The following is a 14,635-nucleotide window of genomic DNA, read 5'->3' on the forward strand; positions in this document are numbered from 1 at the left end:
CTACTGAATGGTATGAGATATATTAATTGTACGTCTTTTTTAGAAACACAATGTGCTCATTTCGCGTGGTGATGAACTGAGTACTTTCTGTTTTTATTCCATTAAACACACACACACACATTTTCAGAACCGCTTGTCCCATACGGGGTCACGGGGAACCGGAGCCTACCCGGCAACACAGGGCGTAAGGCCGGAGGGGGAGGGGACACACCCAGGACGGGACGCCAGTCCGTCGCAAGGCACCCCAAGCGGGACTCGAACCCCAGACCCACTGGAGAGTAGGACCGTGGTCCAACCCACTGCGCCACCACGCCCCCTATTATTCCATTAAACATTACAGGATAAATAAGTTTCTCCAAAGACACATTCTCTGCTGCTCACTGGCGAACGAAGGTTCAGGATTCGGACGGAAGACCCGGTTACGGCGCGATGACGTCACAGCGTCCGGTGGGCGAGGCTTGTGCGACGCAGGAAGTGACGTAGTGACAGCAACAGCAGATGCAGCAGCGAGAAGTAGGGGACGAGCTGTCGGTCGCGAGCCGGAGGGCGCTTGAGCAGCGGTGGCGCGGGTGAGACCAGCTGCGGTGTTAGAGCGCGAAGCTGTGTGATGAGTGGTGTAGAACAGTGTTATTACTAGTGTAATAGACGCTGCAGTGATGTGGGGAGGAGCAGCTCGTCGTTCGTGGTGACGATTCGGTGGAGGGGCGCACAGACAGAGACAGCGGAGCGGGCGGCCGCTGAGGGGGTCTGTCTGCGGCTCTTTCTTTGTCGAGCTCGCGTCGAGAAGTGCATGCATGCGCGCGCCGTTGCCTAGCTGAAGCCGCACAACGGTCCGCTGCGCTCCGCGTGACCTGGGAAGGCTGTCACGTGCCGGACGCGGGTCACTGAGATGTCCTTTGGGGTCCTTCGCTGTGTGAGGTAAGTAAGTGGCGCGTGGAGCGCGCGTGACGTCGACGTGCAGCCGGTAAACGGGTAGCTAATAAGGGCTTCATTTGCGAGCTGACTGTTACCTCGGCCCCTCTCTCTCTCTCTCTCTCTCTCTCTCTCTCTCTCTCTGTGTTACAGCGTGTGTCTGGGGTCGAGTCCCCGCCGCCGGCGCTGACTGACACCCATCTGGGGCTCGGCGTGTGCGTGTGTGAGACGACTCGGCGATCCACTGAGCAGCTGACCGACCGGTGCGGTGGACCCGTCCACGCGGGGGGGCCATGGCAAGAGCCGAGACCAAGCGCAGCGGCGCGGGCCTCCTGTCCGGCAGGTGCGGCGCCGCCGAGGAGCCGGCGGACAACGGTCCTGCTGAGCCGTCCCCTCCCACCGGGGGGCTCCAGGACGGAGCGGCGGCATCGCCTGGACCGGCCCCGGGGGCCAAAGGCAGGGGCGCCAAGGCGACGGCGAGGGACGGCAGCTGCCGGAGGACCACCGAGTGCCAGGTGTTTGACGATGGAACCAACACCTTCTTCTGGTCAGTGTTTCCACCGAGTGCCCATGCCGTACCGCGGCGACACACTTTGGTTAGAACATCCAAGCTGCGTCTCCTTTGTTTGGGGCGTGTGGAATTTCCGCTGGGGTTCGTTCGATTAGAGCGGCACACATTCAGCTGCCATCATGAAGAAGACTGCAGGTGATGTGTTCGATGGTGGACCTTGTGTCCACTTACTGTCTCCCGCGGGTCAGGGTGCGGTCAAATCCATGGCTCCCTGGTCTAGAGCCTCTTAACTCAAAGGGCTCAGGGTCCATTAGCAAGTGAGCCGGATGGCTCTGTGTGTGTGCGCGCGCGCATGCATGTATGCATGCGGCACTTTAGTCAGTATCTCTAAGGGCTTGCTGGGCTGAGACCAAACAGCACCTCCAGGTGAGCTGTGTTTAGGTGGAGTGCCACGGGATGGGATGTATGTCGGTGTACGTGTGCGTTGGCTCTCGGCTGCCTCAGAGGACAGAAATGTCGTTTGCTGGAGCGGGTGGCTTGTGCCTCAGGAACGAGGACATTCCGGGCACGGCGCACGCCTCGGAATTCCCACCACACGGCTCCCCCAGCTGTGAAGTTGCCTGTCAAACTGGTTATTTGCTGGTATGGAGTGATTGTGGGCCAGAACTAGTTGCCCTACTGGTTGTGTCTGGCCTGGCATGTTCAGTGGTTCCCTTGTGAGTCCCCCTCCACGCTGCAGCTGTGCCTCACGTCCTGTTCGTATGGGGGTGGGGGTGGGGGGGGGGCATAAAATGTGATTCAGTGCTGCTGAATCCCTCTCGCATGGGTCTAAAGCTCTTTGTGTGCTCTTGATGCTCTTGTGTTTTCTCTGCTTTGGAGAAAACTGTCAGCGAAATGATTGAACGTGGCTAACAACAATTCAGAGGCAGTGCAGTGCAACTCGGTCGGCAGCGTTTGCGGTCACGCTGCAGAGCGGGGCACCGTCCTTCTCGTTCCCCAACTGGCGGCCCGGAGAGCTGGCGACCTGCCTAAGTTGGCGGTTCACCTTGTCCGTTGGGTGGGCAGGGCTTTCCTGTCCTCTCTGCCTCTGCTCTGCTGTGGGGACCCTTGTGGAGCCGGTAGCCCGACGTCGTTCTATTTCTGTGTCTCAAAGGACGAGGCCTTCACCTACAGGTGTGTGTGTGTGTGTGTGTGTGTGTGTGTGTGTGTGTGTGTGTATGCATGCTCCTCTCTGCGCTCGCTGTCATCGCAGCGTCACTTTCTCACGCTGTCGCTCTGCAGGAGAGCCCACACCCTAACCGTGCTCTTCATCCTCACCTGCGCTCTCGTCTACGTCACCCTGCTGGAGGAGACGCCCCAGGACACGGCCTACAACACCAAGAGGTCAGCTCTGTCGCCACGGTTACGTTTCTCTGCTCTTGTGATTGCAGCTGTTTTGTTGCATGTGTGCCTCTACCATTGTACCCTTTATCATGGTACATTACCCCGGTTTGCGATGCTAATGGCCCTGCTATTTGTCACATGAGCTCCATCTGAAGGACACCCCTGAGGTGAGTAGCCATGCTAAGAAGATGACTGTAATAATAATGGGATTATTCCCATGCTGGTATTGATGCTTGGCTTGCACAATCTTCCCCCACCCCCCACAGGGGTGACTGTTACTTTAACCAACGCACACACTTTGAAGATGAGATTTTTTTATTTTTATTTATGGTGATTGCTTAGAAGTCCCAGAGTGTTTTGTTTGTGTGTGTCTGAGAATAGGAAGTGAGTAGGCAGTCCTATGTCCAGGAATAGCTGTGTGAGTGAGTTCTTCATCTTGCTGGATTTTACCCCCACCCCAGCTGCAGCTCAGATTGGTGGATTAGAGACAGCAGGACCCCACCTGGTCTAATATGAGGGGTTGCAGTCTTGGCCCCCCCCCTCCAGCTTTGCCAGGTGCCTCTGTCTGAACGACTCTCTGTATACGTGTGTGTGTGTTTGTGTCTCTCCAGGGGGATTGTGGCCAGCATCCTGGTGTTCCTCTGCTTTGGTGTGACACAGGCAAAAGATGGACCCTTCACTAGACCACACCCAGGTACGGTCAGCATCTCCTCTGTAGTCCGCTGCTGATTTGGTCTTGATCACAGTCACAAAGCAGATGCTGTCACACAGCTGCGTTTACACACAAACAAGGCAAACATGGAGGACTCCTGCAGTCTGGAACTGAACTGGTGTTCTCGCTCATGGAGGAGCTGTTCCGTGCTGTGTCTCTGGGGGGGGGGGGTCATTAGGATGTCCAAGGATGGACCGCGGGGAGTGTTGTCACGAGCCAAAATGCAGCCGTCAGGTTGCCTGTCGTCAGGTGGTTGGGTGCTGGCCTTTTTCCAATGACAAGTTACAGGAAGGGAGTTTTTGACCCTCCCTGTGTGCCAAACCTGAGAGAGCGACTGCTTTTTACTTACAGGAGGGTTCCCAGTGCACCGGGCATGCACACACACGCACACACACACTTTCACACACATAGGCAGCAGGCTGAGTGTGACAGCTGATGAGTGACAGCAAGCTGAGCTGGCCCACACCCACTCATTGTTTGTCTCTCTCAGACATGCATACATCTGCATTGTATTCTTGGTCAGGACTGGGGTAACCAGTTTCTTCTTCTCCCCCCAGCGTATTGGCGTTTCTGGCTCTGTGTTTCAGTGGTCTATGAGCTCTTCCTCATCTTTATCCTGTTCCAGGTGAGCCCCGATAGTCTCCACTGTGCCTCCTCTCGCACATGCACACGCAATACACACGAGATCGCTCATGAGCTTTCCTCCACACACAGAGCTCACGCTTACAATTAAGCTTAGTGTGGACTTTACAAAACGAGCCATCAAATCGAATGCAGAGTGGCGAGAGTGAGGTTTTCCCTCCATCTGGCGGGGACGGAGACTGTTCCCTTTGCCCCAAATTACGATGCGAGGATTAAAATGAAGGTGATTACAGCAATAATAACAATAAAGGAATCAGTTTCCCAGGCAGGGCGTCCACTGTTATTATACAGAGACATCTATTAATTATTTACTCCTCTGACTCTCTTCTCCAATATGAATAATAGCGTGAGATTTGTCCACTAAGTTACTTGCACTAATTTACACATTTATACAGCAAGTGTCAGTTCAGGGTAAGTACTTTGGTGAAAGGTGGTACAGCAGAGGATGGTCATTCGAACTTGATTTGAAGGTGAAGTGGTGGCTCTAATGGCTATGCCACCTGCTGGGCCCATCAACGTTACTGTTCACATACTGCCTAGTGATCCACTTTTTTACAACACAGTAAAGCCTGTCGAACTGTCGTGCACTAGAACGTTTTAGGTGAGCTTCTGTCCCTTTGAAACCATTGGTCGGAGAAGGGGGAGAGAGTGCATTTTAAAGTAAAAATAGGTCATTATAACACAGACACCGAGATGGATATGTAAAATAACAGAGGACTGCTTTTTCTCACTCTGTCCATTCTTGTACCTCTGGGATCAGACGGTGCACGACGGGCGCCATTTTATGAAATTCATTGACCCCAAGCTGGGCGTGCCTCTGCCGGAAAGAGATTACGGGGGCAACTGCCTTATCTACGATCCGGGGAACGAAACAGACCCGTACCACAACATCTGGGTAAGATGTGCACTACTCGCAACGCGGTTCCTTGACATGGCCATCGCCAGCTGTGCACTCGCATGAATGTAACCATGGGATGGCCTGTGTCACAGGCTTTGGTTTGGAGTTGTCATGGCAACAACACTGTTGCGATACCCATCCCTCACCTGCAGGAATGTGCATGACTGCCCCTCTTTGTGCCCTACAGCCTCAGTAGAGGGGTTTACTGCTTTGGACCTCACTGAGGACCTGGGAGTGCAGAGCAGGCTGGTAAAACAGTCCAGCAGAGTCCAAGTGTCTGTGACCGGTGCAAGTCCAGTCTTGATTTACTTCCTGTCAGTGCACGGAGTCCCCCGGGAAATTGGACCACTGTGGTTTTCATCCGCTTGTAACAAGGGAGACCTAATACTTTGTGCATATATCTAAATTATATGTACTTGATACATCATCTAAATCAATAAATGTATAGATTGGCCCTGCAGTGAACTCAAGAAAGTTGTTCATGGCTGAAGCCAAATTTTCTAATCCAAGTGTATTATTTGTCATCTTCGACCATGGGCAATAGAGCCAAAATTAGCATTTCCTAAGTCTGACGTGGAATTAAACATTTTATGCAAGACCAAGAACACCATCTTTTGTCTGAGATGGTGATTATATGAACCTGATGGAGAAAAGATCCACAATCACTTGTTCCATAAAATGTACCTGTATATCTGTGTCCTGTATAATGGTACAGTCCAGTTCATCTAGTTCATATATTTCAGCGAAGGATGTGAAACCTTTATTGGCAAAGAACAGTTCTGCACTCTGGTCTTCAGAATTGTTAAAGTGGTTGCTGTTCGATACATACAAAATATGAATGAAAGTCCTAGTTCTGACTTTTAGAGTTCATCCTCATTTTTAATAAGTATGTTTCTGTCCAGAGTCCCACAAAACTGTATAAGTTTTGTTTGAGCTCTAATATGTATCATGAGAACAAGGAAAATAATATACTTGGCCCTTAGTTTAGAGCTAGTTTAAAACCTGAGTATTGTAAGGTTCTATAAGCCGTTTAAAAGAGCTAAGAGAGCTGTCACCAAAATCTGCATACAAGTGAAATGAGAATGGTCCTAAAATGTAGCCCTGTGGTACACCTGAAATCATATTCAGAAGGTGGTGCAGCATGCAGTTAGAGAATGTGAGCTGCAGGCTTTATGATCTAATTAGAGTACAACTTAAATGAGTTCCTTTTATCGAGGAGTGATGCTCTGTACATGTACACGGGTATGTTATTCACATGAATATGTACACATTGACTATGAACGTTTATATGGTATTAGTAACTCAAACTGTGCTAATAAGTTTCAATCACTGTCTGCGTGTCCTGTTGTGTTTGCGCATACAATTTTCCTGGTTTCCCCACGTTGCCAGTGAGACGCTCATTCATTGCCCACCTATTCATTGCTGGACCTCATGCAAATTAACTGGTGGTAATGTTTTTCAGGACAAGATGGATGGGTTTGTCCCGGCTCATTTCCTAGGGTGGTACATCAAGGTAGGCTCACAGTCTCATACTGTGATCATTGGGGTGGAATTCCCGTGTCGTCATCAAGGAGTTTGTCTGTGTGCTGTGCATAGACGGGATGAAAAAGTTTAAAAAAAAAAAAAAAAAAAAAAAACCACTTTAAATTGTGACTTTTAAGATTCTAACAGTAAAGGTTTCCTGTTAGAAAGTTGGTTACTGGCACGGACACCGCGTTGTCATAGCCAAGAGACTAGGATTGACAGCAGTAATAATCAAGTCCAAGCTGATGAAACTGGTGGTAGTAATCATGGTAACAGCCGTAGCCCATCGTAAAGATCATAGTAATAACAGGTGGTTTGTGTAGCGCCGATGGTGCCAGTGACGTAGGAATGTATGATAACCGATGTCATTGCTATTGATAACGACGTGTCCTGATATGTTCCGGTCCCTCCCAGACGCTGATGATCCGAGACTGGTGGATGTGCATGATCATCAGTGTCATGTTTGAGTTCCTGGAGTACAGTCTGGAGCACCAGCTCCCTAACTTCTCCGAGTGCTGGTGGGACCACGTGAGTAACTCCCTCCATTTTTGAATTCTGCACCATGGGATTCGTACCCCACCGGTGTGAACTGCCCTCCTCCCATCTGTCCTCCCCAGTGGATCATGGATGTGCTGGTGTGCAACGGTCTGGGCATCTACTGTGGCATGAAGACTTTGGGGTGGCTCTCCATGAAGCCCTACCAGTGGCAGGGCCTGTGGAACATCCCCACCTACAAGTATGTCCTTTAAAACAAGGTGCTTCTTTAGGGGCTCCAGGCTGTTGTCTTTTGTTCCAGTCAGCAGGTGGTGTAGCGGTTAAAGCCACCACCTTGCACTCTAAAGATGCCGGTTTGACTCAAACCTCCTGCTTTAGTGCCCTTGTTTAATGTACTTACCCTGAATTGATGTAGTAAAAAGTGCCTTGCTATGTCAATGGGTAAATTTCACTGTAGGTTAACACGGTACGTTGCTTTGGAGAAAAGAGGCAAACTAAAGGGAGGGGACGTGGTCAAAATGGCTGATTGAAAGGATGTGATGGCGATAGTGGTGATGCCATAACCCTTCTTCCAACACTCTGCCTCCAGGGGCAAGATCAAGCGCATCGCCTTCCAGTTCACCCCCTACAGTTGGGTCAACTTTGAATGGAAGCCTGCGTCGAACCTGCGCCGCTGGCTGGCCGTCTGCGGCATCATCTTCATGGTGAGCGTCGTTGCTCGGTACGCACTTGCACCTGGTGGCACAGGGACTGGGGCGCATTTGTAACCATGTCACCCTGTGCCTCCCCACTCATGCCCCCCCACAGTTCCTGCTAGCAGAGCTCAACACCTTCTACCTGAAGTTTGTGCTGTGGATGCCTCCTGAGCACTACCTGGTGCTGCTGCGCCTCGTCTTCTTCGTCAACGTGGGCGGTGTGGCCATGAGGGAGATCTATGACTTCATGGATGACCCGTGAGTCGTGGATGCCCTGGCTCGACTGTGTATGTGTGTCGGTTAGCGTGGACATGGGGTCCTCGATGTCCCCCCAGCACTGTGTGCAGATCTATTCCACTGTGCCCCCCTCCTCCAGGAAGTTCCACAAAAAGCTGGGCCAGCAGGCGTGGCTGGTGGCGGCCATCACCGTGACCGAGTTCCTCATCGTGGTCAAGTACGACCCCCATACCATCACACTTCCCATCCCCTTCTTCATCACGCAGTGCTGGATCCTGGGCATTGTCCTCCTCCTCACCTGGACGCTTTGGAGGTTCTTCATCCGGTAAGCTGACTGGTGCCCGCAGTCCCCACCCCCCATTATAGACAAAAGCACCAGATCTTCTCACGGTTAAGGCCCTGAGGTTCCCGTGGAGTCACGTTTCCTACTGGGATGCTGGAATAGTGGCACGGCAATTGGCCGTCTGGGATATTCCCGGCAAAATGGTGCCTTCGTTGCTTTTTTTTTTTTTTTTTTTTTTTTTTTTTTTTTTTTTTTTTGGGGTACCGCCTAGTTCATTTGTTGCTAAGCTGTTTGTGTTGGTGACACCCCCCCCCACCGCAGCCCCCTCGCCTCAGCACTTCCTGTGGACTTCCCCTGGGATTTGCCCTGCATGGTAATGCTTCTGGTATGTGTGTGTCCCCCCCCCCCCCACACTGTCTTCAGAGGCAGTGACTGTGTGCGGTGAGGTGAGCTTTGGACACCTTGTTGTTCTTGCTGTGGAGACTCTGTCTGTCAGCCCCACTATGGGGGGCTCTCCGCATGTTTATGGTCCTTCCTCTGGCTGCTGATTGAATTTATCCTCTTTTTCCTGCTTCTTTCAGGTGCAGTGATTTATCATTTTGCATGTATTGTTTTTGGGGACCAAGTGACTTGCTATGACAACCTTAGACTTTGGACTTGACACCTTTCTTTGCCCACCCCCATCTCAACCCCAAACTATCTCCCAGGTCACCTGAAGTCCAAAGCAGATCCAGCTCCACTGGCCCCACTGTACGCTGAATCTCTGGCTCCTCATGAAGAGCGACTCAGGGTTCGATAGTACACTACAGCACAGCACTGCCCCCCTTCCCCACAGCTCTGTTAGCTGACATTGATCACTATGGTCTCCCTTGAGCTGGAAAGGCTCCCCGTGTACGTTTGTGAAAGAGAGAGAGATGTTTGTTCTGCATGCTGACATATTCCTGGTGTCCACAGGGACATCACGCTGCGCTACAAGGAGACCCGTCGTCGCAAGCAGGAGGGGTCTGGGGAGCATGACCGTGTACTTGGCAACGGCAGCACAGCGACAGGCAGCGGCCGCAGCAAACTTAACGGCAGTTCCGACTCAACCAGGAACAGGAAGTCCTGAGGAAGGGGCGGGCCTTGGTGGAGGTGGGGCCTGGGGGGGTGGGACAGGATTGGAGCACAGGAACAAAGCAACAAGATGCTGCTGTGTTTGTGTGTGTGTGAGTGAATGAGTATGTATATACCTGAGAAGTCTGAGTCATTCCAGCTAGACTTTCCACTGTTAATGTAACACTGAATGGAGGTTGGGGGGGGTCATAGGTTGTGGCCCACGTCTCACTGGACCTGCAAAGCAACTGTTACACAATGTATTTGTACTACGCTAAACTTGCACACAGACTCTCGGGGTTCAATGCCTCGTTTTACAGTTCAGAGAGGTCACGTGAGCCTGCGGTTAGATGCGGTGGCGGTGGCCCTCCTTTGGGTCCCTCAGGAGGAGTGTTACATATGTTTGTAATGAGCTGTGAACTTGTGTGGGTTTTTTTTTTTTTTTTTTTTTTTTTCTTTTCCCTCCCCCCCCCCCACCCCCTCTGTGGAAGAGACACACCCTGCTCTGCGGCTCACGCCTTCCATTGTTCAAGCTCTGAGGGGTTCTGGGTAAAGAACTGCACGTTCACTGAGGTTCCTAGCTGTGTTCAGGTGTACTCCCGCAGAGGTGTGTCCTCTCCTATTCGCATTCCTGCTGTGGTGTCGGGTTCAACTGCAGCCAACTCTATCATTCTCTGCTGTGAACAATTCCAAGGGGCAAAGCTACACTTTATGTTTTGTGTTCTTTTTCTTTTTAAACATTCAGTAAAATTACTGTATTTTCTAAAGCACAGAGTTTGAAACTGAACTGCTTCTGTCAAGGTTGTTGGAGGTTGACAGGTGCAGCATCTTGGTGCTGTGCATACACACATAGCTCTGGGGTGTGAGGATCAGTTTTGATACAGACCATGCTGCCCCAGAGGCAGGGGACCTTAATGAAACTCATGTGGGTGTGAGAGAAACAGGCTGACTGCCCCTGTTCCTAACACACATTCATCCCTACTTCCCCCTCCACTCCATAGTGGATGTTCAAATCCTTGACCGTTCACACGCAGCCCTGGTTATGACTACAGATGAAGGATCCTAGACCCTGAAGTTACCGTCTTTAGAAGAAGTGTAATACAATGAGCCGGAGGCCCAAGACATCCTCCCAGCTGTGGGAAGGGTGTCTCAAGTGAGCTCCTGCTCCTCCACTAGTGATGTTTTTAGCTATGAAATAACAGCGTAAAGTAAGCTGTAATCCATGTAGTCCACAAGCCTTTTAACAGGAGGCGCCATACTGTATCTGTTCTTACGGTGTATGTGCGTGTAACCTGACAGCTAAAGCCCCATCAGATCTGCTGTAAGAACACTTCACTCATGCCTGATATAACACACAACACCATGTTTTGCCATGATCCTACTATGAATGTACTCTAGGCAGCCCGCAGGGGCGAGAGGGCACGTTGGGAAGAAATGCCAATGTTGTTTTTGAGCTGTTCTGCAAACACGGACACAAATTGTTCAGACTGCAGTAGGAAGGATCAGTGGTTTGCTGTCTTTGGCTTTCAAGTGTATATTTCCTTTTTTTTTTAAAATGATTATTTTTGGCAAAAATGCATACAGCGACTTGACCACAGGTCACTGGCCTTTTCCTTCTTTGGGGTTTGAGTGCCAGGGTCCAGCTGTGTTTAGACCAATGGCTGAGCAATGAAACACTACATGTGTAGCTGTTGTAGAAATGAAACACTTTAATAGTCTCTTTATGTAAGTGAAGCTGTGGTATGTACTGAAGTACTCAGGTGAGAAATAAAATCGGGACAAAACTCAAGCGAGTCCTGTGTGTGTGTGCACTGCTTCAGGATGTGAATTAAACAATGCTGAGGATTGAAATGATGCCCAGTGAACTGTGATTTTGGTGACAGTTTCAGAATGCTAACAGGAAAACATGCCTTTTTATGTTTTCAATAAAAAATATGCAGTGGGTAATGACTGGACTTCTCCTGTGCTATTTTCTCTTTTAAACCAGTTCAGCCTTGCAGGCAGTGAACATTTTAAGGCTCCACAGCTGACCAAGGTGTGATCAAAGAGTGCAGGTGGCCTTTCTAGTGCAGAGCTAGAGTGACCACCAGAGGGCACCCGTCCCAAGAGTGTACTGAGTGCAGTAATTGGTTCCGACCGGCAGATGGCACTGCCGCATTGAACGCAATAGGAGATCCAGGAAGTCGCTCTTAAGTGTAAGAATTACTCCTGTTACATATTTAATTGTAACTGGTTAGCAAAGGTAACATTTTTATTCAGGACTGGTCTAAAGCAGTAGCCAAGGGGTGGAGTGAGACCAGAAGTGCAGAACCCTCACAGGGTCCAACAGAAAACTCTGTAGAACTTGACTTACTGAAATACATTTCCATGGACACCTTACCTGTGGCTTCAGGGGATTTTTTTTTTTTTTTAAGTCTGATATTTTCACTGGGTGCATGTATAACTTGGGCTTGGAATTTTCTCATTTTACGTCTCAGTCACTAAGACTACCGAACACAACTAAAGAAGAAGGACGATTAAAAGGTGTTCCGCTGTAATGCCTATGTTAACTCTTTCTCTTCCACCGAGCAGTCGTTCGCAGTCAGACGCATGTCCACCAGTGGACGAAAGGGTGCAGATCCAGATGTGATTCTCCATGGTTTGCTGTCCACACCGCGGGATTTTATTTGCCAGCCACTACAGACAACTGGTCTCGGATCCGGCCCAGTCCGTCCAGCATGGTGTCCAGGGTCTCGCGACTCAGCTCCACAGTCACCGAGGAGAGAGAATCCAAAGTGGGTGTGGCCTGACTGTGCTGCACCTGCTGGACCAAGCACATGCAGGGGTCAAGGGTCAGGGTTTGCAAAAGACATCAATGGGGTCCTCAGGCAGTGTGGAGGTCATGCACACACCTTCATATGCACCAAGCAGGTCGGCACAGCCATGCGGCTGACTGAGTCAGATGCTGTCTTCATATCCACCCGCCAGTCCATCTCCAGCAGCCTGGGGAGGGAAACTGCAGAGGAAGAACACATTTTAACATGAGAACCTCTTTCTTTGCTTCTTGAGCTAAGTTCAAATTCCAGGAATCCTGGGTAACTTGTTCAATTCAATTTATTTTTATAGCGCACACTTCTCACATAGAACACAATTTCACCCACTGTTGCAAGGAACACTAATTACATGGGTAAAATATGAACTTATTTCATTTACCTTTCATGCATTAAAACAATTTCAAATAAAATCCACCTATAAACATATAACAACTGCACTAATGTCACAAAAGACAGATCTTCACCAAAAACAGCCAGAGGAAGTCTTACTTTGATTGGCCAGGGCTTCACTCCTCCATGTGGGGCTAAAAAGAAAAAATGGATTTTTAAGCAGCACGTGATCACTTGGCTTTTCTTCCATAGCTTCTTCCAGCTGCTGCCGTGAGCACTGAAAGACGGCGCTCCTCCTGACGCCAGGAAAAGAATGAGCTCAAGTGCCCATTTAAAGTGAGTCTTGTTACTATCAGGCACCACATTTATTCATTTAATGGATGCTTTTCTCAGAAGCAACTTGCAAATATTTACCCATTTGTACAGGTGGGTAATTTTTACTGGAGCAATTTAGGCTAAGTACCTTGCTGAAAGGTACAACAGCTGGAGGTGAGAACTTGCAACCTTTAGGTCCAATAACAGCAGCTCTAACCACTACGCCACCATGCACATGGATGCGGGGGTCAGGCCTGTGTTCAGCATGCCTCCCGTAGTGTACCTTTGCTCCAGGAGGATCTTGGTGAGCAGGTTCTTGAGACTGGGGTGGAACGCTTCAGGGAACAAAGCAAGGATCTGCTCGGGTGCCACCAGGCTGTGGAACAGGATGTGGTGAGAGAGGGTGTGCAGCGCCAGGAGCAGCTGAGGGGAAGACAGAGACACTGGTATTGGACAGCGAGTCTCTGATGTCAGTTCCTCCACGTGCTGCAAGAAGGCAGCTTGACGCTCGACTTCCTCTCTCTCCGAAAGGGAAAACTTGGCAGCCGGTCAAATTGTTAACGTGGAGGCCGGTGGTTGAAGCCCCACTCCGATCGAGGGAAACTCACCCGTTGGGCTTCACCTGCAGACACAGAGAGTGTTGCGGCTGCGCGTTCGATGAGCTGTCGCGACTCCGGGGCCCCGGAAGGAAAACTGTCCTTACAGAGCTGCCTCACCGCGTCCTTGGAAGGTGCCTGGAGATCAGAGTGAGGATGAGCACATGTGGAGACCTGGCACAGCTGAACCGGCAGGTTGGGGGAGCACATCACACAAGTCGTGTGTGTGTGTGTGTGTGTGTGAGAGAGAGAGAGAGAAGTATATCGGTACACCCTAGGCCTAGCACAATGAATGATGATCATTGATGTCCCTCGAGAAGGTACACTACCCGGGGACAGCTGGTAGTCAGAGCTGCTGCCTTCTTTGGACCCAAAGTTGCAGGTTCGAATCCCCCTCCAGCTAGTACCCTGACCTGAGCAAGGTACTTCCTATTAGCTCCACTAAAATTATCCCAACTCTATCGACAACACAGGTAAATAACTGTAGCTCAACATGTAATGTAATGCATAAACTGTACTTGCTCAGATGTACATCGCTTGTTTGGACAAAAGCGTCTGCTTAATGAATAAAAAATGTAATGTAAACATGATGATGCAGTGAGTGAGTGACAGTGAGTGTCTCACACACAGAACTAGCGTCCGCTAAATGAATAAATTTAAATGCACATATTTAGTCCAGGTGACTTACCTAAATACAGCATGGATACAAACCTTGAAAGGGTAGTGAAAATATCTGAAAGCCTTTACTGCGAATTTTACCTTTAAAAGCATCTGAAAAGCGCTGAAATGTTCCTCCGTCAAAACCGCCATCTTCGCTCACGTGACCAACTCGCAGTCCGTGTCACGTGATTGTTGGTTGGCGAGTGGCGCCTTCTGGGAAATGTAGTCCTGAGTCGTGAGACCGGAATCGTGCCCAACACGTGCGCCGCCTTCTCATGTGTGTCGACGCCGCGCGGGGATGATTTTTTCGCACTCACCGTAAGACTATCTCTCACACACACACACACACACACACACACACACACACACACACACAGTGAAACCGCTTGCCCCAAGCGGGGTCGCGGCGAACCGGAGCCTAGCCCAGCAACACACGGGGCTCAAGGCTCAGGGGGAAGGGACACACTCAAGCAGGACTCGAACCCCAGACTCGCCAGGAGCAGGGACAGGCCAAACCTGCTGCTCCACCACACCCCC

General features: G+C 50.4%; 2 protein-coding genes across 3 annotated transcripts; one reads left to right on the top strand and one right to left on the bottom strand.

The window, feature by feature from the left end:
* The first annotated feature begins 474 nt into the window (after positions 1–474).
* Positions 475–10,019, top strand: ptdss2 (phosphatidylserine synthase 2). The gene is made up of 13 exons (XM_018765328.2): positions 475–918; positions 1,066–1,459; positions 2,705–2,806; positions 3,418–3,500; positions 4,076–4,143; positions 4,921–5,055; positions 6,521–6,571; positions 6,997–7,110; positions 7,200–7,318; positions 7,667–7,781; positions 7,885–8,030; positions 8,149–8,334; positions 9,247–10,019. Exons 2-13 carry the CDS (start codon positions 1,206–1,208, stop codon positions 9,398–9,400), a joined length of 1,527 nt encoding a protein of 508 aa, XP_018620844.2. The 5' UTR covers positions 475–918; positions 1,066–1,205; the 3' UTR covers positions 9,401–10,019.
* commd9 (COMM domain containing 9) lies at positions 9,809–14,271 on the bottom strand. Of its 2 annotated transcripts, none has more exons than XM_018765813.2 (6): positions 14,198–14,271; positions 13,451–13,576; positions 13,126–13,265; positions 12,687–12,721; positions 12,276–12,379; positions 9,809–12,184 (listed from the first exon to the last, which is right to left on the bottom strand). In XM_018765813.2, exons 1-6 carry the CDS (start codon positions 14,246–14,248, stop codon positions 12,047–12,049), a joined length of 594 nt encoding a protein of 197 aa, XP_018621329.1. In that variant the 5' UTR covers positions 14,249–14,271; the 3' UTR covers positions 9,809–12,046. The 2 variants fall into 2 exon arrangements, with proteins under 2 accessions (XP_018621329.1, XP_018621328.1); XM_018765812.2 differs by having other exon boundaries at positions 9,809–12,187.
* Between the last annotated feature and the right edge of the window lie 364 nt (positions 14,272–14,635).

The sequence above is a fragment of the Scleropages formosus genome, chromosome 5 (genome assembly GCF_900964775.1).
Source record: "Scleropages formosus chromosome 5, fSclFor1.1, whole genome shotgun sequence".
NCBI lineage: Eukaryota > Metazoa > Chordata > Actinopteri > Osteoglossiformes > Osteoglossidae > Scleropages > Scleropages formosus.

What these genes read in the sequence shown, in the direction of transcription:
- ptdss2 (XM_018765328.2), top strand. Translation starts at nt 1,206, where the DNA reads ATGGCAAGAGCCGAGACCAAGCGCAGCGGCGCGGGCCTCCTGTCCGGC. An exon ending in TCATCTTTATCCTGTTCCAG is followed by an intron (nt 4,144 to 4,920) that starts GTGAGCCCCGAT and finishes CTCTGGGATCAG; the next exon opens with ACGGTGCACGACGGGCGCCA. An exon ending in TCTGCGGCATCATCTTCATG is followed by an intron (nt 7,782 to 7,884) that starts GTGAGCGTCGTT and finishes GCCCCCCCACAG; the next exon opens with TTCCTGCTAGCAGAGCTCAA.
- commd9 (XM_018765812.2), bottom strand. Translation starts at nt 14,248, where the DNA reads ATGGCGGTTTTGACGGAGGAACATTTCAGCGCTTTTCAGATGCTTTTA. An exon ending in CTGCAGGTGAAGCCCAACGG is followed by an intron (nt 13,266 to 13,450) that starts GTGAGTTTCCCT and finishes TCTTCCCCTCAG; the next exon opens with CTGCTCCTGGCGCTGCACAC. An exon ending in TGAAGCCCTGGCCAATCAAA is followed by an intron (nt 12,380 to 12,686) that starts GTAAGACTTCCT and finishes CTTCCTCTGCAG; the next exon opens with TTTCCCTCCCCAGGCTGCTG.